The sequence below is a fragment of the Muntiacus reevesi genome, chromosome 5 (assembly GCF_963930625.1).
Source record: "Muntiacus reevesi chromosome 5, mMunRee1.1, whole genome shotgun sequence".
Lineage (NCBI taxonomy): Eukaryota > Metazoa > Chordata > Mammalia > Artiodactyla > Cervidae > Muntiacus > Muntiacus reevesi.
The window spans coordinates 42,592,085-42,619,475 of record NC_089253.1 but is presented as its reverse complement, the minus strand read 5'-3'; the positions used below and the strand labels follow the sequence as shown (position 1 = coordinate 42,619,475).

The following is a 27,391-nucleotide window of genomic DNA, read 5'->3' as shown; positions in this document are numbered from 1 at the left end:
GTGACCGACTCCGGGAGGGCAGGAGGCGGCCGAGGGCCGATGGCGGGCCCTTGGGATCCCCGCTGTGCAGTCACGGAGGCGCTGGGCCCAGAGGCCAGACCTGGAGGCTGGAAGGGCTGTGAGGAGGAGGGAGAGAGCCACTGGCCTTGCCTCAGCGGCCCTCAGCACTCACCGAGCTTCCAGGGGGCACCAGCGAGCCCCGGGAACAGAGGGAGTCAGACCAGGGCCTTCCGTCAGGATTAAGGAATGGTGTTCAGGTGTTTCCTCCTCACTCTTGCCTAACCATCCCCGGCATCCCATCTCCCGCACCCTGTTCTCGGCCCTGGGTCGCCGCTTCCTGTCTGTACTCTGGGGGGCGTGGGGTGAGCACCCGCAGGCCGGCCAGGCTGGAGCAGGGGCCCCGCTGTCTCTTCTTCTGGTGCCCCGACCCCAGCCCAACTCAGAGGCCAGTCACCCTGCCCCGGCCGCGGCCTCGCCCTCCCAGGGCCCCGAGGGGGCGTGTTTTCAGGTCTGCCGCCCCCTCCGCCCGGCGGGCCCCTGGGCTGCCTCCTCCAGGGCTGAGCCCCCTCAGGCTCCAGGCAGCCCAGGCCCCAGACCGCAGACACTGCTGGGACCTTCCGCAAACAGAAAGCCAATGAGGCTCCAGCCGTAGCTAACGTGAGGTGCTGATCAGGGTCTGATTTTAGTTGAGGCTTTGCTTCCTTCATAGGAGTTTTTTTGCCTTGAGTTTGGTCTTACTTATGGGCTTTGAAGTGTCTCATTCCAGAACAGATTTGAGGGAGTGAAGTCTAGGCTGTGGTTTTGATGGGACCAGAAGTGAAGCTAGAGTGAGGTGTGCGTTTTGAGGTACAGCCTCATCTGTCGATGAGGTCCCTCTCGGATGGTGTCTCTTTGGATAGTACCCAGATGGCAGAGTAAAGCAGACGGGAGACCCTCTAAGCGTCAGGAGGATCCGGGAGAGGCCAGGGTACACACGGGTAGGGCCCACGTCCCAAAGCTGAGGAGCCGCTGGGGGCGAGGGCGGCATCTGGGCGGGTGGGGGCTCTGCTCGGGTCTCACCTGGCCAAGCTGGGCGCAGCCTTCAGAGGCTCCCGGGAGCCTGGGATGACGTCCAGGCCGGGGCCCGGCAGCGGGGGCTGGGCACTCACCTCCCGGGGGCAAGGCTGGCCCTCTCTGCCTGCCGTCGGGTGGGGTGGGGTCGGCCAGCCTGTTCTGCTATGGAAGCAACCGTGGATGAACCTGCGCCCCCACGGGGCGCTCAGCGCAGCCCTGCTCCCGCAGGTGGGCTACGAGAACGCGGGCACCGTGGAGTTCCTGGTGGACAGGCATGGCAGGCACTACTTCATCGAGGTCAACTCGCGCCTGCAGGTGGAGCACACGGTCACCGAGGAGATCACCGAGTGAGCGCGGCCGCCGGCGGCGTGGGGCGGGGGCAGCCTCCGGGCCCTGGAGAGGGGAAGGGCGTCTCCCCGTCTTGTGTAAAACCCACGTCGGGGGTTCCTAGGGAGCTCACTGTCCACGGGTAGAGAACAGTTAGGGATCCGTGTACTTAGTTTTTTATGAAAAGTATCATTATACAAGCATCACGCGCCGTTGTGAGAGTTTGTACAAAGGAGCAAATAGACATGCCTCAGGCCCCACCGCTCAGAACAGGATGCTGGGAGGTTCCCAGAGGGCGGCTCTGTGGGCTGCGCATCCCCAAGGCATCAATCAACCCCATTTTTCGGATGACAAAACCAGGGCTCAGAGAGGTTAAGAGAGTTGCCGGAGATGGCACAGCTGGTTCTCTCAAGCCCTGTGCTATATCTCCTAAGCCCACGCTAAATCTTTTGGTCTCTTTCCATCTTTATTTACTTAACTATATAAGTAGTTTGACACAATTGAGATGTTTTGTATACGACTTTTATTCTACTTTTCAAATGTCATATTTGTATAAGGCATTCCCATTATTTTTTCTAAATACTTGGAAGTGGCCGCAGACTGTTCCATCTTCTAGATAGTTTATAACTTATCACCATAGTCCTCTGTTTTTAAATAATTAGGTTGTTTTTTTACTTTTGTGGCTATTAGGGGTGTGTCACTTAACATCTTTGGGCCTAAATCTTTGCCCACCTCTCTGAAGAGTTCCAAGGACACACATCTTTCGTAGGATTACCTGAGCAACGAATAAGCAACATCTCACCTAAAGAGAGAGTGAAGGATAGGGAAGGCTGGCATGCTGCAGTTCACGGGTCACAGAGAGTGACCAGTGAGTGGACGCTACTTAGCAACTGAACACCACCACCACCTAAAGAGCTTTCTGGATCACCTGGTTCTCCCACAAGCATTGCATATAAACATTCCCCAAAAAACCTGCCCATTTTATAAACAATTTATATGGCCTCTCTTCGTTTCAAAATGCACACATTGAGCTGTCGAAGTGCTATGCCCTGGCCTTGGGCCATTCCATCCCACCATGGAACTTTCCTGACAGTTCCTTCTTCGACCTCTGACCTCACCTGAGCCTGAGGACCCTGCTGGGGCACCTGCCTGCACCCGGAGGGTGTGTGAGGGCCCCCGAGTCCTCCCTGTCTCCAGGTAAAGGCTGAGCCGACCACATGCTCCAGCCTCAGCCTCCGATCCCGTGAGACTTTCCCCTCCACGATGCTGGAAAATTTTCATCAATCTTGAGCCTGCCCTGAGCCGGTTCTGCTGAGGGTGGAGCTCTTTTCTTGCTCCGGAGCAGAGCTTCTTCTGTGTCAGACAGACACAGACTCAGGCGGGCGCAGGGTCCTCCCAGGTCACGAGCCGCATAGAGCTTGGTTGGGCTGCGCCTCTCTGACCCTTGGGCTCGTCCTCTGATGGGAATGATGGAGGCTCTCAGAGCGTTACTGTGGAGGTGAAGCTTGGGAGGGGCACAACCACAGTCCGCGGCGTGGATGCGTGGCGATAACACGGTGCTCGTCATCGCTACTGAAACACAAAACACTGAGGGAGGTCTGCCAGCGGCATTTCCAGGCTGTCCTTACCACAAGCCTCAGTGACGATGAATTTAAAGCCTGGAGTTTTCTAACAGCTGTTCCACTTAAATTTGTTGCTGTCCTTAGGAGCATGGCAGTCAGGGACGGTGTGCTTAGAAAACCAGGCACGTGTGGAGATTGCACTCTGAGATCTTCTCTGGGGCAGAGTGGGGGTCTTGGGGACAAGCCTAGCTGCAATGCAGGTCCTAGGAGGGTGGCACCTGACCACAACAGCGCCCACCAGTGTGGACCCTCCAATAGCTGTGGCCCCATTCACTACAGCCCTGTTCTCTAGCAAACCGACCCCCACCCCACCCACCCACCACACCCTGAGTAGCACGTTCAGCTCTGAGAGTGAGGGTCTGACCTTGGGAGGGTCTGGGGGCAGGGAGACAGGGAGGGCGCAGGGCAGAGTCGGGGGAGGAGCTGGGGGGCAAGCCCAGGGCGCTGCTAACATCTCAGCTGCTCCTCCAGCCACTGTGTCCTCCTCATGCGGACCCTGCAGGGCTCCCAGCCTGGGCGCGGTCAGGGGGAGGCTGGTGAGGGCTGTGGGCCAGGGCTGCCCGCGGCCATCCCCTGCCTCACGCTGTCCCCTTCCCCATGCCTCCCCCCCTGCAGTGTGGACCTGGTCCACGCCCAGATCCATGTGGCCGAGGGCCGGAGCCTGCCTGACCTGGGCCTCCGGCAGGAGAACATCCGCATCAATGGCTGCGCCATCCAGTGCCGGGTCACCACCGAGGACCCCGCGCGCAGCTTCCAGCCCGACACCGGCCGCATCGAGGTAGGCTGCCTCCGCTGGAACCCACGCCCAACTCGGTCTGCGTGAAGACACTTCTCCGGGGGGCACGAGGGAGCCTGAGGGCCCAGCAGTGAAGGGGGCGCCTCCCTGGAGCTGACCGGAAGCCGGCTTAGAGTATGCAGGAGCAGGCGTCCAGAACTACAGGGGAGAGCATTCCCGGGAGAGGCTGGTGTGGAGGCCGGAAAGGCCCCGGGGGACAGGGCGGTCAGCTGGGGAGCCAAGTGCAGGATCCCCGGGAACGGAGCCCAGGTCCTTTACTCATCTCACAAGGCCCCAGAGCTTCGCTGCCCACCGAGCGGTCCCGCCTTCAGCCTGGGGGAGGAGCCGGGCACAGCAAAGGATGAGGGCCCCGAGGTCTCAGTGGAAGGCTGGGCTGGCCCAGGGGACCCGTCAGGGATGCATGCGGGAGTCGGGGAGATGGTGGGGAGCAGAGAGGAGAGTGAGCAGTGGCGTGGGGGGCCAGGGGCTGAGAGGGGGCCTGGGCCGGCTGCAGGCAGGAGCCCTCGGGCCCCTGTCCCCTAGTCCTGCCTCACGCCCCGGCTAAGAATACCTCCAGTGCCAAGTCAACGCTCTGCAGCTCTCCCGCCGCCCCCTCTGGCCCAGGCCTCTGGGGAAGCGGACCCTCGGGAGGACAGGAGGGTGATTCTCAGTCACTGAGCCTGAGAGGAGAGGCTGGGGCGGCTGGGCGGGGCAGGGCGGGAGCGATCTGCATTCTCAGAGTCCCATTGACTGCTTGGCTTGAGGCAGAGCTGCCGCCAGGGCTGTTTCTGGAAGGATCCCGGTCCACAGGTGGGGACCAGCTCCCAGGCCGGAGCGCTGTCCAGCGGGTGCCCCCATCAAGTCTGCCCTCGGCGGGCAGGGGCAGCCCCGCTCCAGCTCCACCTCCGAGGCCTGGCTACTCCGAGCCTGGTTTACCACAGAATATTTTTAGCTGACAGCTCCTGCTCACAGCTGAGTGTTCACGCTTAAATATTTTATTAAGTTCCTTTTTATCGAACACAGACTGTGTCCCTTAGACGCGGAAGCGTGGTGCAGTGTGTGTCCCCAGGCCCCCGGCTTGTCCCTCCCGCTCCCGGTCTCCCTGGCCGGTGCAGTCACGAGGCCCCCGCCCCGGGCATTCACACCCAAAGCCCCTTTCCCCACCCTGAGCCTCTACTGTCAGACTCCTGGGAGCCCCCGACTGTCCCCCCGAGCCACCCCTCTGACCCTCACCCTCTGCTTCCCTTTCCGGGCCTGTGTGCTCACGTGCATCTCCTTGCATCTGGTCCCGGTGTTTCTCATCGGCTCTCTGCTCCTTCCTCTCCCACTTGACAGGCAGGGAAGGTGGGGGACACCGAGGCCGTCCCTGTCCCTGGTGTTACAGACCCCGCGGCCTGCCTCTCCCGCCCGGCTCCGTCCTGCAGTGCCCTTGTCCCTCGTCTGTGTTTCCTGCTCCGTCTGTCCCCTCGCCCCACAGGCTGGGAGCCCTGCTCGAGCAGGGCCTCTGTTTTAGCTTCTCTGTCCCCAGCGCCTGGTGTGAGGTGGGCACACGTGCTGTGGACTGAATGAGTGAACAAAGGGATCTGAAAGGAAAGAGGGCTGGTCAGGCAGGCGGGTGGCGGGCCTGGCCCCTCCGTGCCCCGCTGGCTCCGCATCAGCCCTGAGAGCAGGGCCCCTCGTCCCGCCGCCTTCCCCTGCCAGCTCCTCTCAGGGACGAGGAAGCCGTGCCTGTGGCCCTCAGAGCCGGCGGGGTGCCCCTCGCTTTGCTGGCAGCAGTGAAGCAGAACCTCTCAAGCCAGAGTTGGGGGTCACCTGTATGTGACTGCTGGCACCCTGCCGGCCCATGATGGTCCAGCCCGGGGCCACTCCGGCTTCAGACCTGGGCCTGACTGGGCCGCCTTCGCCCACAGGTGTTCCGGAGCGGGGAGGGCATGGGCATCCGCCTGGACAACGCCTCTGCCTTCCAAGGCGCCGTCATCTCCCCCCACTACGACTCCCTGCTGGTCAAGGTCATCGCCCACGGCAAGGACCACCCCACGGCCGCCACCAAGATGAGCAGAGCCCTGGCCGAGTTCCGAGTCCGAGGCGTGAAGGTGAGAGGCTGCAGGCCCGAGGTGCTCCGGCCTCTGGGTCATCCCTGTCCCCTGCGTCCACAGCCGGAGGTGACGTCACTGCCGCAGGCTGTCTTGTGTCCGAGGCCAGTGCTGCTGCGTAGCCGTGAGCCTGCCCTGGGCACATGCCACTTTAGACCTGCCGGGGGGGGCCACACTGCCCAGCCCATGGTGGGGGGCTGCCCCGAGTCCCCACACAGCACGTGGCACCCCGCAGCCCCCGCCTTCTCAGCGGCTCCTGCCCTGCTGGGTCCCGGCTGGGCGCCGGTCTGGGCCACGTGGGCAGTGCTGTCACCTCAGCCCTGTTCCGTCCCCGTCACCTTTTCAAAAAGCAAGTGGGAGGGAGGAGCCCGCGGGGCGGTGGCCGCTCTCGGCCCACCTCACAGGGCAGGGCTGTCCCCCAGTGCTGGGGGCGTCTGCACTTCCGTGAAGAGCCTCGGGGCTCCTGGTCGGGGCCGTTTCCTGCACACGTGGCCGGGACGTGGCATGGTGGCCTTGCTCCTACGGTGGCAGGCCATGTCTGGGGCCGCTCCGGGCCAGGTGACTGGTGTGCAGGGGGCCCGGCCACCCCACCCCTCACCTGCCCGCCCCTGTGCTCTTGTCCTGCTGGTGACCCCAGGCCATAGGACTGCACCTGTCTGATAGGCTGGGGTGCTCCCAAGCTCCCACTGCCTTTGCACCAGAAGGTGGAGGGAGCCAGGGCCACGGGGGCCAAGGAAGGTGGGAGGCCGGCAGCAAGCCGACCCCGCCGGCCCGCCAGCCCTCCGTGCCGCTCTGGCTCACGCTCTCCTGCTTCTCTCGGCTGAAGCCCCTGTTTCACTTTATTTAAACCAGGATCTCTCTTGGGCCACATCCAGGTATGTGTTCCGGGGCTGGGCAGGCAGGCACGCGTGTGTGTCAACGCCCCGCACACACATGTGAGCTCAGCCTGCACACATGTACACGCTCACCTTTACCACACCAGCTCTCACTAGGCTGCCATCAGCGGCACCGCAGGCCTTAGGCAGAAAGGCGCACCAGCCCTAAGCTCAGGTGCAGCCCCGCGGGCCTGCAGCGGGGCCTGGGCCCCTGCATGTGCTCAAAGCGCCTGGGTGCCTCGGCACCAGAGGAGAAGCGCGCGTGCCTGGGGCGTGTTTGCAGCTTCCTCCCAGCTGACGCTTGGGAGCAGTGGTTGTCTGAAGGCTGGAGGAGGCCGTCTGGGCCACGGGCTGGCAGGGACATGGACAGGGCAGGGCACACCGCCCCGACCTGGCTCCTCAAGGGGGGGACCAGGGCCGTGGCCCTGGGGCTGTGGTGCCCCCCGTGTCCAGCAAGAGCCAAGCCTCGAGGGGTGTCGGGAGCAGCTGAGAGCCGAGACCCCACTCGGGGCCTTGCACCCCCGGCAGGAGCCCTCTGGGGGTCCCAGACCAAGAGCAGGGTGGTGCGATTCCAGTCCCTTTGGTTTGCCGCCCCCCACCGCACTCTGATGCCCGCACCAGGTGAGCGCGGGGCATCCTCTGCATACAGACGCGGGCACAGAGGCGCCTGCTCTCCAGGGCACCCAGGCTGCTGGGGCCGCCTCCACAGGGCTGGGAGCCCCAGCCTGACCCCGCTCATCTGTGCTTCCACTGGCCCAGACTCTCGTCACGGAACCTAGCAGGACAAGACCAGAGACTAGCACTGAGGTGACCCCAATGATTTTATTATAAAGACAAACAAGACTCCCACTTGGCGGCTGCAGCCCGCGCTCGGAGGCCGTGAGCACCTGTCACAGGGACCTGGCCCATTTTGCCCGACTGGAGGCCAGAACCAGGGCAAGGGTCCTGCCTGAGGCACCGAGGGGAGGGCCGGGATGGGCTCTCCGGCCGCGCTGACCCACCAGGCCAGGAGGCCGCCCGCCCGCACTCTCCGCCCCCGGCCTGCCACCCCCGGGCCGGCTCCCGGCCCTCAGACCACGCTCTCCTCCAGCCGCTCAGCACTGCCCCCAGCCCCCCGGCACCCGGCCCCGAGCAGCCCCCCGTGCACAGAGTGGCTCCGCCGGGCCCAGGCCCCTCCGAGGCGCCTGGCGTAACCGTAGCACCCGCCGCTGTCCCCCAGGTCCAGGGAGCAGCTGCGCTGGGGGCGCGGCGGGGGGCTGCGTGGGGGGTGCGCCTTGGGCGTGGGGCTGGGGCCTCCGTTGGTCTGTGACTGCACGTGGCTGAGCTTGAGGGGGAGACGGCCATTCCCGGCCCCCCGGCCCCGAACCAGCAAGGCCACAGTGAAGACCAGTAAGGCAGCCACCAGCACCCCACCCACAGCCACAGTCAGGGTCCCGCCCAGCACGTGGGCCTGCAGGGCGTGGCACAGGGGCGTGGCTGGCAGCGTGGAGAAGTGGGCGCAGCCCAGCAGCCGGGTGGCAGTGAGGTCAGAGGGCCCAGTGGCGGGTGACAGCGCCAGCAGACAGAGGTCATAGTCGGCACCCGGGACCAGGTGCTTCAGCAGGAAGTGATGGCTGGAGGCGGGGACGATCCTGCAGGCGAGGGTGGGAGTCAGAGCGCAGGTCTGGGGTCTGAGCCCCTGTCCCCACCCCCTCCCCCTGCCCAGGGTCACAAGGCCTTGAAGCTCCCTTCACAGCCCGCCCCCCCGCCCCCGCTCTCACCACATGCCCCCAGGTCCCAGCTCTGAGGAACCCCTTCCCCGGGCCCACAGGAGCCTGTGTGTTCACTTAAAGCAGAGAAACCAGCTGGGCACGTGTGGCCCTGGAGATGGTGCAGGGCAGACAGATGTGCCCGTCGACACCCAGGCCCGCCCCGGGCCAGCCTCAGAAGCTGGGGAGAATCACACAGCAGAGGCAGAAACAACATGCCCGTGTGGCTAAGCCCGCGAGCTTAAACACAGGCGCCAGCACCCGGGCCCCACCTGTCCGGCCTCGCCTGAGACCTCGCAGGGCACAGACTCCCCCCTCCACCCCCCCCGCAGCCCCCACGACCCCCAGGCAGCTCGGAAGCTGTGGAGGAAGCCCCGTGGAAGCCCTGTCGAGAGAGCAGGCGCAGGAGAGGTGGCCAGCCCTCCCGCGAGGGGTGGAGCCGGCTGGAGGAGGGCCGCTCCCGAGCTGGGGGCCCCAGACCGCAGAGCGCTCCCTCACCGGTAAATGAGGGTCTCGTCCTCGCTGCTGTTGTACTGGAGCTGGAACATCCACACAGGGTCCGCTGGCCGCCCCGGCCCCCAGCTCACCAGCCCCGAGGTGGCAGTCACCTCTGTCACCTGCACGGCCGGCTCCGACTCGGGCGTGCCCTCGCCCTCCGCAGCCGTGCGGGCTGAGGCCGCGATGTCCGAGGGCCCGGGGCGGCCCCCCTCGGTGCTGCCGTTCCCCCCGTGGGGCAGAGCCAGCACCCGCAGTTCGACGCGGGCCGTGGCCTCGCCGGCCGGGTTGGTAGCAATGCAGGTGTAGGCCCCCGCATCCCCGGAGCCCGTCACCCCAATCTCCAGGGTCCCGTTGGGAAAGGCCCGGGCCCGGGAGGAGTTGCCCACCAGCCGGTCATCGGGGCCAACCCAGTGCATGGTGGGCGCAGGGTCGCCAAGGGCCCGGCACCGCAGCGTGGCCCGCTGGCCCTCCAGCACCCAGAGGCGCTGCGTGTGGCGGGCGATGAGGGGCGGCTCACAGGAGAACTCGCCCTCGGGCACCGTCCAGAAGTAGCGGCCGGCCAGGCCGGGCGGGGAGGCACAGGTCTCCAGGTCGTCGGGCCGCGCCAGCCGCCGCAGCCAGAGCAGCTCGCAGTTGCAGTGCAGGGGGTTCCCGCTGAAGCTCAGCACCAGCGGCGCGGGCGAGGCCTCAGCGTGGCGGCCCCGGGAGAACAGCGGGTCGGGCGCCAGCGTGGCCAGGCGGTTGGAGGTGAGGTCGAGGCGGGAGAGCTGGCTGAGCTGGGCGAAGGCGCCCGGGGGCAGCGCATCGATGAGGTTGTGGTCCAGGTTGAGGGTGTGCAGGGCGGGCATGGAGCCGATGCCGGCCCAGGGCACCTGCCGCAGGTTGTTGTAGGACAGGTCCAGGTCCTCCAAGCTGCCCAGGAAGTCGTCAAAGGCGCCGGGCGCGATGCGCCCCAGCTGGTTGCCGCTGAGGATGAGGTGCTGCAGGTTGGCAGGGCCCCGCAGGCTGCCCGCACCCAGCTCCGCCAGCCTGTTGCCATCCAGATGCAGAGAGCGCAGGCTCTCCAGGTCCCCGAAGGCGCGGGCCCCGATGCGGGTGATGGCGTTGCGGGACAGTGTCAGGTCCACCAGCCCGGTCATGTTGCGGAAGTCCGGCGGCCCCAGGGCCTGGATGAAGTTGTCAGCCAGCCGTAGCTCCACCGTGCGCCGGTCCACGTTGGGCGGCACGAACAGCAGGCCTCGGTGGGCACAGAGGGTGCTGAGCGACTCGGACAAGTTCTGGCAGATGCAGGGCAGTGGGCAGGCGGCCGCTCCACTGGCCAGCAGCAGCAGCAGGAGCGGCGGGGCCATGGCGAGCGCCCTGCAGGAAGGGCCACAGCCCAGGCACAGGTGGGGCTGACACTGCTGCCCACTTGCCCCCGGGGCTGATCTTGGGGGGGCCAGCTTCCAGAGCCTGGCCTGGGGGGTGGGGTCAGGGTCAAAGGCCCAAGGGGTCCCCCAAAGCTGAGAGCAGGCTAGGGCCTGTAGAGCCAGGCCCCCCGAATAAAGGTCACATTTCCCAAGCCGTGAGGGGGAGCCCAGGCTCTGGGGACAAGGTGAGGCGTGAGCAGGAAGCGGAGGTGGCCAGGAGCGCAGGGAGGGTCCCGGAACTTCCTTCCCCTGGCGTCCCCTGGACTCGCCAGCATCCCTTCGGCGCCATCCCCTCCTCCGCCGGCTAAGGTGCCTCCCCAAGGCCCCCCGGGCCCCCGCCACTCCCTGACCGCTCCCCACAGTGCCCCCCACGGCCCCCTCACCTGGTGTCCGTAGCTCAGGGGGCGCGGGCCGGCCTCCCTGTGGGCCCGGCCGGCCCCTGCCGACTCCAGGCGGCTCTCCCGCGGGGATGAGGCCCGGGGCTGACCAGCCGCGCTCCGCGCGCCTTCCGGCCCATGGCGCTCGGGCCCGCGGCCCCGGCTCACTCGGTTCCCGGCACCTTTTCCCGGAGCGATTCGCGGCGACGGCGGCGGCGGCGGCGGCGGCAGCGGCAGCGACAAGCAGGCGAGTGCGCGCCAACGAGCACGCGCACCGCGGACACGCACGTGGAGAGCAGACGGGGAGGGGCGCGCGGGGATCCACCCGGGCCCAGGCCGGCTCCCGAGGTCACCCGGACACGCGGCCACTGCAGCGCCCACGGGTGGCTCCTGGTCACGCGCGAGGCCCGGGCCGGCGCGGACCCGCCGCGCAGCCCCCCGGCGCTGCCGCAGCGCACTCACCCAGGCACAGGCGCGCGCGCCCCCGGCCACCCTGGCGCCCCGGCATCCTGCACCGCACGGGCGCCTGCTGCCGCTGCGCGAACCGTCACTCTGCAGACAGGCAGACAAAGCGCCAGCTCGCGGGCCCCTTCACCATCTCCCAGAGACGAGAGTCTTTGTCACATGTCGCTGGGCACCCTCCCCAACACACCCACACATGCCCACACTCCCACGCGTCCCCGCACCCACCGGCAGAGCCGGGTGCAAACCCGCACTGTTGCTGGGACCCTCGCGTTCACAGACACACGGTGAAGGTCACAACCGTTCTGCATCACCAAGTCACGTGGAGGGTCCCCAACAGGCACGGGCCCTGCGGGGGGAGGGGAGGGCTGGGGCGATGCCCCCCGGCCGGGCTCCCGCGGGGTGGGGCGGAGAGGGCTCGGCCTCGGGCTGGCGCCGCGCCCCGCCCCCGATGCCGGCCCCTCCCTCCTCGTCCCAGGCTCCCCGCCCCGCCGGGCGCGCTCGGGAACCAACCGGTCTCCGCCTCCGGCCCGATTGGTCTGCGCGGCGCGCTTTCCCGGCAGGCCGGCGGTGGCACGCCGTTTGAAGCTGTGCGTCAGGGGTCCTGGCCTGGCCGGCGGCCCCTCCCTTCCCTTCTGTTTCTACCGGGCCGTTTCCCTGGAAGAGTGACCCGGGATGAGTCGGCCCGGCTGAGACTGGGCTCCCGCGGTCTGTAGAGGCGGGGTCGAGTTCCCGGCTTTTTGCCTCCGAGATCGGGGCTCAAATGGGAGCGCTGAGCACTCTGAAGCTGAACGTGCAACCTTATCTTTCATCTGGGCCCAGCAGGGAAACAAGTTACCACCTCCCCCAAGTATTTCCTAGCTCTCAGGCTACTCAGGGAAACAGTGGTGGTGTCGCTAAGTCGTGTGCAGCTCTTGCGACTCCATGGACTGTACCCTGCCAGGCTTCTCTGTCCGTGGGATTTCCCAGGCAAGAATACTGGAGTGGTTGCCATTTCCTTGGCTTTCTAATCATGCCTGGTATACACGGTAACCTTCAGCAAGTTCTTATCCAGGCTAAGGAGTGGTGATTGTCGGTGCTTCATGGGGTGAGAGAAGAAAGGAGGTGACTTGTAAGGGCTTCAGGCAGCTGGAAGCCAGTCTTTTTGGTGCTACTCCTCGGGCCTCCGGGGCTGTTGAATTTGTAAAATGAAGGCACTGGATCCTTGTCCAGGTCACCTCTTGCTCGGATTCTCCCTTGCGGCATTGGATTCTCCCTTGTACTTCCCATCAAGAACATTTTCATTCACTCTCAACGTACACGTTACTGACATCTACCATGTGCCGCTATGCGGGGAGCTAGGATAGATTGGGAACCAGAGGGGCCTGCCTGCCCGCATGGAGCTTACTCCCCCATGGAGGATGGATGGGGTGACATCCTCCAGAAAGTACAGAGGAGGAGGGGCCTACACGAGGGAGATGCAGGGTGGGATGTGGAGGCCTCTTAGCATCCTTGCCACCCCTAGGATGCGCTAGGTTCTTTAGTGGGTTGGACTGGTTTTCTTGTCTCAGATCGCATGCCTTGGTCCAGCTGAAATGTCCCCATTTTACGAGGAGCACGGACTAATCTCAGGGGAGACAGGCAGGCTGGTCACCCCGGGCAGGCATGAGGCAGTGTTGGCTGGCCCCACTCTGCGGTGGCCGCTGTGGGCGCTGGTGGGGAGGGTGACGGGAGCCCGAGGGACAGGTAGAATCTCTCAGAGCAGCCTCAGGGCCCGGGGCCTGCCGGGCCTGGGCTTCCTATCGATGGTGCAAGAGGATCGCGCATGGGCGACCCACAAGCTGCCTTCTCTGAAGTGACAGCCAGGCCGCAGCCACCTGGCCCCAGGCGCACGCACACTGGAATCGCGTCCACTCGACCTCGCAGCCGTGTCCTGGGGCAGCTCCCGCAGCGCGGGCTCCCAGGCACCACCCCCACCCCGCTCGGCCTCTAGGTTGGGCTGAGCCCTGCCCCGGCTTCATGCCGTCCCCCCAGCTGTTTAATGAGCAGAACGGGGCCCCTTGTGCACAGAGCACGTGGGCACCGGTCCCTCAGACGGCACCGCTGCCTCTCACGCGCTCCCGGGCCTGAGAGGACTGCAGACAAGGTGACGAGGCTGAGCGAGGCTTTCCCACGGCTGGTCCCACAGGTCCTAGGAAGGGAGCGTCTGACTCCGCTGTGAGGGTGGGAGGTGAGGACTGGGAAGGTCTTTGAGTTCAGGCTCCAGGAAGAGCTCAGCAGCAGGCGCGGCGGTGTGAGCACACAGGGCAAGTCTGGGGTGCCCAGAGGTGGTAGTGGCAGGGAAGCCGGGCAGAAGGCACCGCCTGAGGCCCAGGGGCACGGAGTCCAGGCGTGGCTGTGGTAGCGTCGGCTGGTGTGCCCGCTGGCACAGGAGTGGGCGCTGAGGCTGTTGAGCGCAGGTTTTGGGGACCAGATTGGGGATGACATGCGCAGCGGCAGGTAAGGGAGGCCTGGGGGAGAGAGGCCGACTTGGGACTCGATGAGCTTGTGTGAGGAGCACCCGGGAAGAGCTGCCCAGCAGGCACTTCGGCGTGGGGTCTGGAGCTGGTGGCCGGGACCTGTGAGGGGGAGAGGCGGGCGACAGCCCCCTTTCTGCAGGGTCAGGAGGAGGCGGAGGGAAGCGAGAGGTCTTGGAAGCCCAGGGAGAGGACATCCTGGCGGGAGTTGCTGGCAGGAGGAGGGTGGATCTAACTGGGAGGAGGGACCTCAGACTGTCAGAGTGCGGCCATGTGCTGCGTGCGGTGGTGGGGTCCCTGGAGGTTGGGGCCCCTTTGAGGAAGTGTGGCGGGGAGGGGCGGTGCTGCAGGAAAGACCGAATCCGTCTTCCAGCCTGTGGGATCCCTGAGGAGCGGGGAGGTGGGACTCAGCACGGGCTCCGAGGCGAGCAGCACTGGGGGGTGGGCTCAGGCCCCTGATGGCCTGGGGGTCTCTGCCAGGATGGGGTGGGGGTGGTGAGGCGGGGCGGGAACGCCACTTCACGGGGAGGCCTGCGCCGCGGCCTGGGGAGCCCTCCCCGGGGTGGCAGGTCCAGCCCCTCTTGTCCCTGGCCGTGCTCCGCGGTGACGCCCTCCCACCTGCCTCTGTCCTGCAGACCAACATCCCCTTCCTGCAGAACGTGCTCAACAACCAGCAGTTCCTGGCAGGCACCGTGGACACACAGTTCATCGACGAGAACCCGGAGCTGTTCCAGCTGCGGCCCGCACAGAACCGGGCCCAGAAGCTGCTGCACTACCTCGGTCCGGCCCGAGTCTCCCTTCTCTCCCCCCAGATGCCTTGCTTCCGCCCCCACCCAGAGAGCCGCCTGGCCGCCCAGCCCTGTCCTCAGCCCAGCCCTGCACCTCCTCCTTTGCTTCACCCCCCGCCCCCGAGCCCCTGCTCCTGATCTCAGAGGCTGCTTCTCCGTCCATGTGGCCATCACTAGGTCCCCACTGCCTCGACCCAGGAGGCCCTGGCTCTGGAGAGGACAGGGGCCAGCTGGAAGACCCGGGGTCCTGGAGGAGTGCCCCCAGCCCCAGGCCCAGCCACTCTCACTTCTGCCCTGACCCTCGCCCACTCTCTCCCCAGGACACGTCATGGTGAATGGCCCGACCACCCCGATCCCCGTCAAGGCCAGCCCCAGCCCCACGGACCCCATCGTCCCTGTGGTGCCCATAGGTAGGTGAGGCCCCTCCTGCCACCTCACAGCGGTGACACGGAGGCCGCCACCTGCAGCGTGGGTGCTAACGCCCCGCTCTGCCCTAGGCCCACCCCCAACGGGTTTCAGAGACATCCTGCTGCGGGAGGGGCCCGAGGGCTTTGCTCGCGCGGTGCGGAGCCACGAGGGGCTGCTGCTGATGGACACGACCTTCAGGGACGCCCACCAGTCGCTGCTGGCCACGCGCGTGCGCACCCACGATCTCAAAAAGATCTCCCCCTACGTTGCCCACAGTTTCAACAAACTCTTCAGCATAGAGAACTGGGGAGGTAGGCTGGAAGGCGGAGGGGGTGTGGGCCCCACAGCGCAAGCGGGTCACTCTCTGGGACAAGCTGGAGACGGGAACCCCGAGGGAACCCCTGAGAACTGAACAAGGCAGGGCGTTCGCTGGTTTAGCAAATAGTGACCGGTGTCTGTTCTGGCCGGACCTGGTGCCAGACCTGAGGTCGCAGAGCTGACACCCTGGCAGCTCAGAGTGAGAGAGGAGATGCCAGCCTGTTAGCGTGCTGGCACAGAGAAGGGGGGTGAGGGCTGAGGGGGGCGCAGAGAGGACACCGTGAGCCCGAGCGGTCCTAAGAGGCCAGCAAAGGAACGTCTGCGGGGGTCGGGGCCCGGCCGCTGTTAGGACCCGAGGCCCAGGCTGTGGGGCGTGGCGGGGTCCCCGGGACGCAGGGGGCTGACCCGGGCCTCTTGGTGCAGGAGCCACCTTTGACGTCGCCATGCGCTTCCTATACGAGTGCCCCTGGCGGCGGCTGCAGGAGCTCCGGGAGCTTGTCCCCAACATCCCGTTCCAGATGCTGCTGAGGGGGGCCAACGCCGTGGGCTACACCAACTACCCCGACAACGTGGTCTTCAAGTGAGCCTGGGCGGGGTGCACCGTGCCGGGCCCAGAGGGAGGCCTGCGCACCCCAGAGCGGGCCGGAAACCAAGCGTCTCGGTAGCTGCGCCCAGCCAGGGCCGCAAATCAGAGAACGGGGAGGGCTCCCAGGGGAGGCCCCAGCCCACGTGTGTCCCATCTCCTCAGTCTGCTGCGCCTTGGCAAAGCAAACAACCCCCAGTGGTCGTGACTCGGGCAGAGGGAGCCGCGCTGCACGCGACCGGCACCGGGCGGCCCTGCTGCTTGCGGGATGCCGCTGGGGCGACCCCGCCCAGCCCAGGCTGCCCCAGAGAGGCCTTATCCACGCCATGGACCCAGCCCTCAGATCTCACTCCCCAGGGGCTGCAAGAGGGCCAGGAGCCAGCAAAGGGTGTGCTGAGGGGGTGGGCTGGAGCTAACCCGAGCGCTCCCACCACCCAGGTTCTGTGAGGTGGCCAAGGAGAACGGCATGGACATCTTCCGGGTCTTTGACTCCCTCAACTACCTGCCCAACCTGCTGCTGGGCATGGAGGCAGCAGGCAGTGCTGGTGGCGTGGTGGAGGCCGCCATCTCCTACACGGGTGACGTGTCCGACCCCAGCCGCACCAAGTACTCGCTGCAGTACTACATGGGCTTGGCCGAGGAGCTGGTGCGAGCCGGCACCCACATCCTGTGCATCAAGGTGCATGCCCGCCCAGCCCCGCCCCGGGAGCCTGCCCCGCCGGCCTCCCCGCCGGGACGCGCCTCCCTTGCCCCCGCCCGCCGCCCCGCCGGGACGCTCCTCGCCCCCGCCGGGCACACCGCGTGCCCACCCCTCACCGGCTCTCCTCCCCGCTTCCCCCAGGACATGGCCGGGCTGCTGAAGCCCATGGCCTGCACCATGCTGGTCAGCGCCCTCCGGGACCGCTTCCCTGACCTCCCGCTGCACATCCACACCCACGACACGTCCGGGGCGGGCGTGGCAGCCATGCTGGCCTGCGCCCACGCGGGGGCTGACGTGGTGGACGTGGCGGCGGACTCCATGTCCGGAATGACGTCACAGCCCAGCATGGGGGCCCTGGTGGCCTGTACCCGAGGGACGCCCCTGGACACAGGTGGGCACAGCCGCAGCCCTGCCCGTGCTGGCGGTCAGGGTGGCCTCGCCTGGCTGGGCCTTCCGTCACCCACGTGCGATGGGGCCTGACCGGGCCTGGGGTCCTGGGAGGGCCCTCTGGGACTCAGCACATTTCCCAGCCTCCTGCCTCTGGCCTCCCTGCAGGCGTGCCCCTGGAGCGAGTGTTCGACTACAGTGAGTACTGGGAGGGGGCCCGGGGGCTGTACGCGGCCTTTGACTGCACGGCCACCATGAAGTCTGGCAACTCCGATGTGTACGAGAACGAGATCCCAGGGGGCCAGTACACCAACCTGCACTTCCAGGCACACAGCATGGGGCTCGGCTCCAAGTTCAAGGAGGTCAAGAAGGCCTACGTGGAGGCCAACCAGATGCTGGGCGACCTCATCAAGGTGAGCCCGGCGCGCCCACCCTTGCCTCCAGGCCTCTGTAAGGTGCCTGGCACCCTAAACTCAGGGGTCTCCTCTCCTCAGGTGACGCCCTCCTCCAAGATTGTGGGGGACCTGGCCCAGTTCATGGTGCAGAACGGGCTGACCCGAGCCGAGGCCGAAGCGCAGGCAGAGGAGCTATCCTTCCCCCGCTCGGTGGTGGAGTTCCTGCAGGGCTACATTGGCATCCCCCATGGGGGCTTCCCGGAGCCCCTCCGCTCCAAGGTCAGGAAGGCCCGGCGCCATGGTGGAGGGGGGGGGGCAGGAGCAAGGGAGTCGGAACCAGGCCTGACCCTCCGCTCTGCATCCCAGGTGCTGAAAGACCTGCCGAGGGTGGAGGGCCGGCCGGGTGCCTCCCTCCCACCCCTGGACCTGCAGGCGCTAGAGAAGGAGCTGACGGAACGGCACGGGGAGGAGGTGACCCCGGAGGACGTGCTCTCAGCCGCCATGTACCCTGACGTCTTTGCCCACTTCAAGGACTTCACTGCCACCTTCGGCCCCCTGGACAGCCTCAATACACGCCTCTTCCTGCAGGGACCCAAGATCGCAGAGGAGTTTGAGGTCAGTGGCTCTGGCACCCACCTGCGCTGCACGGCGGCCACCCCTCGGGGCTTTAGCACTTTCAGGGTGCCAGGGCTCTGGTGTGCCTGTCCCCCAGCCTCGTGAGCTGGGGGTTCACACAGTACCCTTAAGAGACCTGGAGCTAGGTCTTTACACGTGCAGAGCTGAGACCCGGGGAGGGCGGCGACCTGCCTGGGTCTGGGTCAGGGGCTGCTCTCCCTCCTGCCCTCTTGCCCTGCCCGGCTCTGAGCCTCCCGGCGGCCTCCCTGCAGGTGGAGCTGGAGCGAGGCAAGACGCTGCACATTAAAGCCTTGGCCATAAGTGACCTCAACCGGGCGGGCCAGAGGCAGGTCTTCTTCGAGCTCAACGGGCAGCTGCGGTCCATCCTGGTCAAGGACACCCAGGCCATGAAGGTACAGCTGCCCCGGGCCAGCTGGGCGGTGGGGACGGGCAGGGCTGGGGCCTCACATGCTGTCCGCCCTGCCTGCAGGAGATGCACTTCCACCCCAAGGCCCTGAAGGACGTCAAGGGCCAGATTGGGGCACCCATGCCCGGGAAGGTGATAGACATCAAGGTGGCGGCAGGGGCCAAGGTGACCAAGGGCCAACCCCTGTGTGTGCTCAGCGCCATGAAGATGGAGACTGTGGTGACCTCGCCCATGGAGGGTACTGTCCGCAAGGTCCACGTGACTACGGACATGACGCTGGAGGGTGACGACCTCATCCTGGAGATCGAGTGACCGCGCCGAGACCGGCAGCCTGACCATCCCTGCCCCTGCCTTCAGGACACTGCGCTGCCAGGGCAGGCCCGGGCCGGAGTGCCTGAGGCCAGGAAGGCCTGGCCCCGGAGCTCCTGTCCGCGGCTCTTCACGGCAGGAGAGACTGCCTGTGGCGGTCCATTCCCATCTCCCGCCATCTGTCCGTTCCCTGCGGTGGACAGTCGCTCACGTATTCATCTCTTGCCAAATAATTCATCATTGCTGGAGACTGCAGGTGGGCGTGCAGGTGGGCCTAGGGCCCATGGGAGCAGACTTAGGGGTGCTACCTCCTGCAGGGGAGACCTGAGGCCCAGGCCTCAGAACTTTGCTCAATAAAACTGGCTTTCCCCTGCCCTCCACTCTGGGTCCTAGTGCCACTCAGTACAGGCGACAGGGCTGCCCCTGGGTGGGAGTGGGGGTGCTGTACCCTCCTCCTAGGAAGGCAGTGAGGACATCAGTTGGGACTGTCAGTTGCTCAGTCGTGTCTAACTCTGACCCCACAGACCGTAGCCCACCAGGCTCCTCTGTCCATGGGATTCTCCAGGCAAGAATACTGGAGTGGGTACCCATTCCCTTCTCCAGGGAATCTTCCCGACCCAGGGACTGAACCCCGGTCTCCTGCATTGCAGGATGATTCTTAAGTGTCTGTTGTATATACACCCCAAATAGAGTTAGTTAGTTACTAAGAGCCTGGGCTGGGGAAGGGGTTGTTCTACATACTTAACACCTATTAACTCAAGGAATCGACCTTTGCCCATTTTATAGACGCAGAAATGGAATCAGAGGCAGGTTAAATAACTTGTCCAGGACCGCACAGCTGGTAAAAGGCAGAGTTCAAGCCCAGGTTGTTGGTAGACTTGCTTCTCAACTACACACTGCTTTATTTTCTAGGCAGGGACTAACCTCCCACCCAATTCAGAATTAGATGCAGATACCACCTTCTAGAGACAGATAAGACGCTCGGGTGTGGGACACTCAGGTGGGAGGTCAGGAGCACTGGATTGAGCCCCAGGGTCTAACCCTGTCCACACACCCCCCAACCAGGCCTCAGGAGACCCCAAGCCCATCCCGCAGTGCCCTCACCTGTGGGGTGGGACAGCAGCCCCACCCGCCTGGGTCACTGATATGCCCCCTGCAGGGAGGTCAGGAAGGCGAGTAAAGAGGTGGGGTGGGGCCCGGGCAGTTCCTGAGCAGGCGTGGAAGGATGCGGAGGGACAGCCCCAGCTGCTGGCCTAGTGCTCAGGGCCACACCGAGGCTCTGGGGTGGGCCTGGACTGCCTCTTCTGGACTCTCAGATCCCAGTCATGCCCTCTGAAACCCGGCTGTGCACGATTCCTTGGCTTCCTGGACAGTGGTTACACAGGCTTGGGGGGAGAAAAATTCACCAGCGAGGTCGGTACCCGCCTGTCACAGGCCCGTTCAGAACCAGTATAGCTTAGTCACAGTCAACCTGGGGGCACCCTGGGGGATGATGGACATCCGAATCCTTTTCTTCAACTGCCAGCCTCAGGGAAGGGGACTCACACAACCTCAAGTCTAGAATGGGACCTAAAGGGGTAATACTCTTTGACGAATGTTTTTAGAAAGTGTGTGGCGGGGCAAGGTGTCCTAGAAGCAGAGGAATGAGAACGTAAGGACCACTCTAAAAACAAGAGGAAGAGCAAATAAAACACTGCCAGGTTCTAGAAAGAACCCTGAGTTACACCGGTGCTTGGCAGGGCTGCACATGCTCTCTGGGCCTTTGTTCTGGGTTCCTCCAGGGGCTAAACAAGGAGCACAGCCCATGGCCGAGTGGGGTGGAGAGCGCCAGAATGGCTGCCCCTCCCCGGTGCCTGGGCTGGCTCCTCTTCAGGTTAGACTTGCTTCGTCTGTGGCATGAGGCTGGCAGACGCCGGGAGGTCCTGGTAGAAGGCCCGCAGTGGACTCGCCACCCTCTCAGAGGCTGGAGGCTCCATCGCTGGGGGCAGGGCACGGGCCCTACTCTGACCCGAGTAGAAGACAAGGGCCCAGATGAGCTGAGCCTGCACCTGACACCTAGTCCCACCTGGGTGAGGACCTGGGGCCCGGCTCAGGAAGGAACTGCAGACTCAGGGCAGCCAGAGGCCCCCATCCTGCCCAGTGCTCCAGGGACCTGGGCACAGGTGGACCTGCCTACAGGTTAGTGTTCAAGGCAGCCAGGACAGGTTGGGGGCAGGGGACATATTCCCAAGACCCCAAACAGACTAATCCCCAAAGGTCCAAGGCCATGTTACCCAAGTTAAATCTCTTTAATATCCCAATACAAAGTCCTGATGCAAAAAGACAATGAGAAAACCCTGGGAAGTTGGGGGGTTTCTGTAAATTCCACCCCCCGAGCAGCTTTTCAGAGGCAGGGGGGACAGAGCAGCTCAGGGAAGCAGCAGTCCCAGGTGAGGCAGGAGTGCTCGGCTCCGGGGCCCGGCCCCGCGTCCCCTCACTCCCGGCTGCTCCTCGACCCTTTCAGGAGCGGCCACATCCTGGGATATCTGCTCCTTTCTCTTGGTCCCTGGGATTCAACTAGCTCTGGCTTCAATCCCCTACAAAAATTCCTGAGTTCTCGGGGCCTCCCGCCAGCTCCTCCCCTGAAGTACCCCTTGACGGGGAGGGCCTGGGAAGCCCATGAGAGTTCATAGGAGTGTGTACGGAGCGTGGGTCAGGAACACAGGGGAGCCTCTGAGTCCCCGGCCCGCTCCAAAAGCACACAGAGGGGAAGGCTGCCGTAGAGCTTAGGGTCCGTGAGGGGCTGGAGCAGAAGCAGGAAGAGTCCCACACCCAGGGCATAGCCTGCCAGCAGGGGCCGCCTCTGCGGATGCTCCAGGGCTGCACACACGGCAGGGAAGCCCATGTAATTGCAGAAGGAGTGGCAGAGAACCGGCCCAATCAGGTGTCCTGGGGAGGGGAGACAGAGAAGCTCATGGAGCACGCCCTGCCAGGGCTAAGACCCTCATCCCCCGAAACAGGAGATAAATGGCCACCCATCCACCCTCACACACAGCCTCTGCTTCCTTCCACCTCTCAAACTGCACCAGGCAGAGGACCCTGGCTCAGCCTGTCTCAAGGACTGCGGGAAAAGAAACTTGTTGCTCCTAGAACAAACACAGATTCCCATTTCCCCACCCACTCCTGTGGGCCCTTGAGCCCCAGGGGACCCGTGAGAGACTGAGAACCAACCTGTGCGGATGAAGAGGAAAGCAGTGTAGGCACCGAAGACAGCTGTGTAGGAGAACTGGAACGCTGGAGACGGGGAGGCCTCGAGTGACCACACCTGCATGCCCTTCCTGCCCCAGCACTGCACACCCATCAGCCAGAGACACCCCCTTCCCCTGGCTGCCCCAGCACCTAGGCTATTCTTTACATCCCAAGCCCGTGGTCAGCAGCCCCTCCGATACTAGAGCCCTCACTTCCCAACTCTTCCTCCAGAGTGACTATCAAGGACACCCTCACGCACCCAACCCAGGACTGCCCCAGGCCAGCTCTTTAGGACTCACCTGCAGACAGAAAGATGCTCCCCACACTGCTCTGGCGGAAACGAAGCTGCTCAAAAATGTGGTGAAAATGGGCTGAGAGGAAGATGAGAACCAGGTCACATTCCTCCCAGCCTGCGGGATAGGCCCTCCCCTGCCCCCCACTTCCCATTCTTGGTTCCCTGCTAGGATCATCTCAACAGGACCAGGCAGGAGAAACTCACCAACTCCAAAGAAGAGCGGGCAGGTGAACACAGCAGGGCCCAGGCCCGTGCATGGCGCTAACATGGGCAGCATGCAGGCCCGGAACACCAGCTCCTCTGTCAGGGGGGCGATCACTTGGTTTCGCAGCCAACGCATGTCTGTGAGGCAGCGGGCCCAAGAGCGAGGGGCTAGGGAGGGGATTCAAGACAAGCCATGAGAGATTAGCTGTTGAACAAAGTAAACCAGAGGCCTCAAGGGCCCCTCTCCCACAACCTCCCCTGGCCATAAATACTTGGGAGAACAGGTTAAGAGTCAAGCTTTATCAGACCTTGTATAAAACAGTATCTCAAGGGGACCAAAAGGGAAAAGCAATAGTAGCTGAGGCAAAGTATCCTGACAGTAAATTCTGGAAACATCAAAATTTGCCCAGGACCAGCTCTCTTTTAGGAAACCGAGGTCAAGGGAAGCAACGGACAAGCTTTCTTATCCACCCCAAGTACTGCTAGGGGTACCTACAGACTTCACTGGACATTAAGAACTAATTCCTAGAGGCCACCCGATATGTGTTCCCATTTTGCTGCTGAAAAACAGAACATCTCAGGTCCCACCATAGTGCACTGATCCCTTCTCCTCATTATCCTGGATGGCCTACTTTTTCCCTTGGCCCTAAGGACTCACCTAGGACAACCTTCAGGCCATCTGCCAGGTCACAGGGGCAATCCATGGAAAGCTGCATCAGTGGGCCCAAGAAAAGGATCTGAGGACAGCAAAACAAGAGCGATCAAAGGAAAGGCTCATAATCCACTGCCCTTGCACGGCCCCAGGAGATTTCAAGCTTCCTGTTTTCTGCCAGGATTTCCCACCTATGCATACCCGAGGGCCTTGGGCCATCTCACAATTCTCGTCTCTCATCAGTCAACAGCTAGGCACAATCAGGATTAGGAAAAAAAGGAGGGTCTCACTAACAAGGAAGAGCAGAGAAGGCAAGATACAGCAGGGGCACTCACCATGGTCAGCAGCAGGGGCAGCAGCGCTGCTGGGAAAATGCCCTCCAGCCTGAATCCCATCAGGGTGAGCAGGGATGTGCCTGGCTGAGCCACAGGAAAGGGGGCATCAGTCTCGCTCCCTCACCTGGAGAGTCCTGAGATCGCTCGCCCGCCGCCCTCTGCCCCGCCTCCTTCGCACCTGGATGCCCGTAAGTTCCCTCCAAAGTAGCACGCAGAGGGGCGAGAGACTTGACACCACCAGGACACTGGTGAAGCGCCGCTTTATGACTGCAGGATGGTCCCTAAGGAGGAGGCAGTAAGTTCAGGGGGCCCACGGCCACCCCTGAGGGCGCGGCCCCGCCCTCTGTTCGCCAAGTCCCGCCCACAGCCCCGCCTCGCGGAGGCGCGGGTTCCGGCCGCGCGCGCAGCCCCCGCACCTGGGCAGCTCGCTCTTCCAGACGTAGAGGCTGCCCACGTAGGAGCAGGCGAGGCTGAGACAAGAGAACACAGACACCCAGCAGCACAGCCCGGGGCCTGGGCCGCCCAGAGCCGCCGACTCGGGCTGCCGCTCTGGCCGCGACACCGACAGCAGGCGAAGCCCATCCCCGCCCAGCGCCGCCATCGCGCCCGGACCCGCGGCGCGCCCCAGTGACGCGATCCTGCTGCCGCCTGGCCCGCGCCTGCCGGAAGCGTGGCTGACGTCATCCGACGGCGCGGTCGCCGGCCCCGCCCTCGACTCCGCCCCGACACTGAAGCAGAAGCTGCGCGCGCGGAGCAGGTTTATTGAAAAACAGAGAACCCGCGACCCCGCTGGCGGTTGGGTGGGCGTGGAAGCGCGGGGAAGGGGGTCAGGCTCAGGGCCCAGGCCCAGAACTCAGCCACTCGGACAGATTGGAAATTTCCTGCAGCCATAGCGTGTCCTGCGGGAGGAAAGGGGACCCGGGGTGAGGACCCCTCGGCCGTGGCCCGGTCCCTGCCCTCCCGACGCGGCCTTGACTTGTTTACCTCCAGGCCGCTCTCGGGGCCCGTCCTGCTTCTGCTAGAGGTCAGCGGTGCCGCGGTGGGCTCCGCGCGGCGCGAGGCGGCCTCTGACGGGCTCAGGGCCCCAGCAGAGCGGAAGGCCCGCGTCTCCTCCACGCCTTGGCTGCCTCTCTTGAGCCTCTTGTTTTCTGTTTGCTCGCCGGTCTCTACGAGAAAACAGGTCCGCTCATCTTACTCCCCTGTCCTGTGCTGGAAAGACACTTGGGGAAAACTTGGGAGAAAAGGAAGAGTTAGAGTGAAGACTTTCTTAGCCCTCCCACTTAAGAACTCTTTGAGCTGGTCCTGTCCGCATTAAAACCCGGCAGCACTGGGTCTACAGGATCAGGCTGAGGCTGCACATTGGCTTCGGGGTCTCCCTGTCCCCACAGAGCTGGGCCTGGGAAGACATCTGGGATTGAACCAAGCCCTTATTTGGGGCTCGCGCCAAGTCGGTCACTTGACACGTTCCTCCTGGAGTCTGCACCATCCAGCTCCTCCCTACCTGCCGTAAAGCCTGGCCTCACCTCTCTCCCCCTTTGTTGCTCAGGCTTCAGTAGGCAGTGCAAACTTTAAGTTTGGATCTTTAGCTTCTTCCTGAGCAGGTCCTGGGAATATATATCAACAAGCTGTTCCCTAGGTGCAGCTCATAGGTACTAGGAAGGGTGCAGTAGTGTGTACAAAGTCCAGGGGGTAAAACAGAAAGAAGCTGTTAACGATCTCTGTAAGTGAAGAATGGTTTCCTTGAGGAGATGTCTGAGCTGGGTTTTGAAGAGAAATACGCTGGACTGACAAGGTAGAGGAAGGGAGTTCCAGGCTGAAAGAGTTAGGCAAACACACAAAGGCATTAAGCGGTATCCTACATAAAATGCAAGATGGGGATTCAAGGAGATGAATCTGAATGGGTTAGTGGGAATCAGGGCAGGCTAAGACATGGATTTTTATCTATAGGAAACCGGAAGGCAGTGAAGACTTTTAAACATGAGGTAGATTGTTAAATATGTATTTCAGAATGATCGTCAAACATGTGGCTTAGAGTCAAGTTAAAGGAGGGAAGACCTCAAGAGCCCAGAAGTGAAGGCAGTGAAGATGGAGGGGTCAGGAGTAATCATAAGGCCGAATCGACAGGCCTTGGTGGTAGACTGAATGTGAAACATTAGAATGAGGGACATCTCACATGAATCTCGGGATTCTGATGTGAAAAACTGGATATGTCGACTGCGGTGCTGTTAATTCTGACACAGACTAAACAAAGAAGAGCTGATCTTGGGTGTGTGTGCAGAGGGCAAGGTACCTGGAGAGAGGAAGTTGACCATATGGGCCCACCGTATGGAGCAACCTAGTGAACAGACAGGTCTCCATCAAGGCTCCGGAGAGACCTGGACTCGTCATACCAACTGAGGAGTCTCATTCTCAGAGGCAGGGGTCAGTGCCTGGGATGGAAGAGAGCAGCTAGGGAGGGGGTGCAGCGTGAGCACTGTTTGGGGGTGGCCAGAGGAAGCTAGTCGAAGAGAGAAGGTAAGAGATGAGGAGAACCTGGTGCATCATGGTCTCACAGTGCCAAGTGGTGCAAATAGTCCAGGTATGATACAGATAAATGCACAATCAATCTGATAATCAGGAGGCCTTCCCAAACAAGAGATGTGCAGTTCAGAGGCACAGGAAAAGCAGTGCCCTGGATTAGAGAGAGAATGAAAGAAAGTGATGGGAACTGAGTGCAGCTTGCTTCTTGGAGAATCCTGACTGAGATGTGACGGAGATAAGTGGAAGAAGTTCAAGATCATGTGGGATGTCCTTCTGAAGATGGACCTCCTGACGGAAAGAACTCAGAAAAGGAGTTGAAGGCGCAGAAGGAATAACTGATGGCACCGAGAAAACAGAAGGAGTAATGCCCCCTGAAGGGGTGGGTCCCATGCTGATAAGGGTCTGGCAGTGGGCGGAGTACAAGTTGGGTGAGTTTATGGGGAAAAAAGAGATTAGTATGTGAAGTAGGAGGCTAAATCAGGAGGTTGGGTAGAGGATGGGTAGATTTTTTAAAGAATGGAGTAGCCACTGAGGAGAAAGTCGGGAAAACTGGGAAGAACTGACAGACTGAAGGCTTTTTGGGGAATGGACCTGCAGCATCACACACTTGATTTTCTCCAGCACAGGTGCCAGTATGGGACACTGGCAACCAGAGCGCAGCTTTGCAAGGCACACCAGCTCAAACACTCTTCTGGGGGGTCCACCCGATCATAGACACTCAGTAGAGAAAGCATGGGCTTTAAGGGCAGCAGGCTGAAATTCAGATCTTCCTCCTGCTACGTACACCAGTGTTCCCCACCCCAAAGCGTCACTGTGAAAGACTGGTCACTAAAAGCTTAGCATCTCCCTGGGTCCACAGAAGGTGCTGAATTAAATGTTAATTTCTTTCTTCTAAAGAAAGTGAAAGTGTCACTCAGTCGTGTCCCAATCTGCAACCCCATGGACTGTAGCCAGCCAGCCTCCTCTGTCCATGGGATTCTACAGGCAAGAGTACTGGAGTGAGTTGCCATTTCCTCCTCCAGGGGATCTTCCTGACCCAGGGATTGAACCCAGGCCTTCCAAATTGCAGGCAGATTCTTTACCATCTGAGCCACCAGGGAAGGCCTCTTTCTTCTAAGGAAAGTACTTACTGTCTTGTCTTTTCACTGCACAAATACTGAATTGTGTGTGGTGAATACTGAATTGTGTTTGCTGATACACTTCCATTCTTTTAAATCTCCACATCTAAATTTATACAAGCCTTCACTGCAGGGTTCTTTTCAGGAGGAACAGCCCCCACAACATTTAAAATATAATTCAATAGAATGGCTCAGAAACACATCTTAGACCTTAGCATAGACACCATGCAGCACGTAGCTGTTAGCCCGGAAAGAGTTTCACCAACAAAGCATGATGCTGAAATCAGTCCCCCAGTTCCCTCAAGCCTAGGCACTGTTTTGTCTGACAGTACATCCCCACTGGTCTGGCTCTGTTAGCCAGACCAGGCAGCCTGG

At 63.0% G+C, this 27,391-nt stretch overlaps 3 protein-coding genes across 36 annotated transcripts in view; 1 reads left to right on the top strand and 2 right to left on the bottom strand.

Moving 5' to 3' along the window:
• PC (pyruvate carboxylase) overlaps positions 1 to 19,044 on the top strand; it is a 99,477-nt gene extending 80,433 nt beyond the window's left edge. For all 6 annotated transcript variants that reach the window (XM_065937831.1, XM_065937832.1, XM_065937834.1 and 3 more), the window contains 14 exons: positions 1,282 to 1,400; positions 3,618 to 3,780; positions 5,688 to 5,870; positions 14,370 to 14,514; positions 14,843 to 14,932; positions 15,020 to 15,241; positions 15,672 to 15,828; positions 16,270 to 16,510; positions 16,673 to 16,922; positions 17,087 to 17,331; positions 17,413 to 17,592; positions 17,680 to 17,928; positions 18,201 to 18,341; positions 18,419 to 19,044. In XM_065937831.1, coding sequence (XP_065793903.1) covers positions 1,282 to 1,400; positions 3,618 to 3,780; positions 5,688 to 5,870; positions 14,370 to 14,514; positions 14,843 to 14,932; positions 15,020 to 15,241; positions 15,672 to 15,828; positions 16,270 to 16,510; positions 16,673 to 16,922; positions 17,087 to 17,331; positions 17,413 to 17,592; positions 17,680 to 17,928; positions 18,201 to 18,341; positions 18,419 to 18,667 — 2,634 coding nt within the window. In that variant the 3' untranslated portion in view covers positions 18,668 to 19,044. The remainder of the gene's footprint in view (positions 1 to 1,281; positions 1,401 to 3,617; positions 3,781 to 5,687; positions 5,871 to 14,369; positions 14,515 to 14,842; positions 14,933 to 15,019; positions 15,242 to 15,671; positions 15,829 to 16,269; positions 16,511 to 16,672; positions 16,923 to 17,086; positions 17,332 to 17,412; positions 17,593 to 17,679; positions 17,929 to 18,200; positions 18,342 to 18,418) is intronic.
• On the bottom strand, positions 7,669 to 10,919 carry LRFN4 (leucine rich repeat and fibronectin type III domain containing 4). Its single transcript, XM_065937866.1, has 3 exons — positions 10,784 to 10,919; positions 8,992 to 10,350; positions 7,669 to 8,376 (listed from the first exon to the last, which is right to left on the bottom strand). The coding sequence occupies exons 2-3, from the start codon at positions 10,338 to 10,340 to the stop codon at positions 7,815 to 7,817; spliced, it is 1,911 nt and encodes a 636-aa protein (XP_065793938.1). The 5' UTR covers positions 10,341 to 10,350; positions 10,784 to 10,919; the 3' UTR covers positions 7,669 to 7,814.
• A 140-nt stretch (positions 19,045 to 19,184) lies between the features above and the next one.
• Positions 19,185 to 27,391, bottom strand: part of LOC136169782 (CAAX prenyl protease 2) — a 77,657-nt gene continuing 69,450 nt past the window's right edge. For 21 of the 29 annotated variants that reach the window (XM_065937835.1, XM_065937836.1, XM_065937840.1 and 18 more), the window contains 8 exons: positions 24,363 to 24,544; positions 23,557 to 23,659; positions 23,379 to 23,458; positions 23,050 to 23,128; positions 22,392 to 22,559; positions 22,192 to 22,263; positions 21,875 to 21,937; positions 20,938 to 21,592 (listed from right to left, as the gene is read on the bottom strand). In XM_065937835.1, coding sequence (XP_065793907.1) covers positions 21,357 to 21,592; positions 21,875 to 21,937; positions 22,192 to 22,263; positions 22,392 to 22,559; positions 23,050 to 23,128; positions 23,379 to 23,458; positions 23,557 to 23,659; positions 24,363 to 24,544 — 983 coding nt within the window. In that variant the 3' untranslated portion in view covers positions 20,938 to 21,356. Of the gene's footprint in view, positions 20,050 to 20,937; positions 21,593 to 21,874; positions 21,938 to 22,191; positions 22,264 to 22,391; positions 22,560 to 23,049; positions 23,129 to 23,378; positions 23,463 to 23,556; positions 23,660 to 23,794; positions 24,278 to 24,362; positions 24,545 to 27,391 lie in introns of those variants that run through there. The other 8 variants (XM_065937854.1, XM_065937865.1, XM_065937843.1 and 5 more) reach the window with 7 other exon arrangements.

Excerpts from the sequence above, each read along its gene's own strand:
- LRFN4 (XM_065937866.1), bottom strand. The coding sequence starts at position 10,340 with ATGGCCCCGCCGCTCCTGCTGCTGCTGCTGGCCAGTGGAGCGGCCGCC. Across the intron at positions 8,377-8,991 it reads GACGAGACCCTCATTTACCG|GATCGTCCCCGCCTCCAGCC; the intron begins GTGAGGGAGCGC and ends CCTCGCCTGCAG.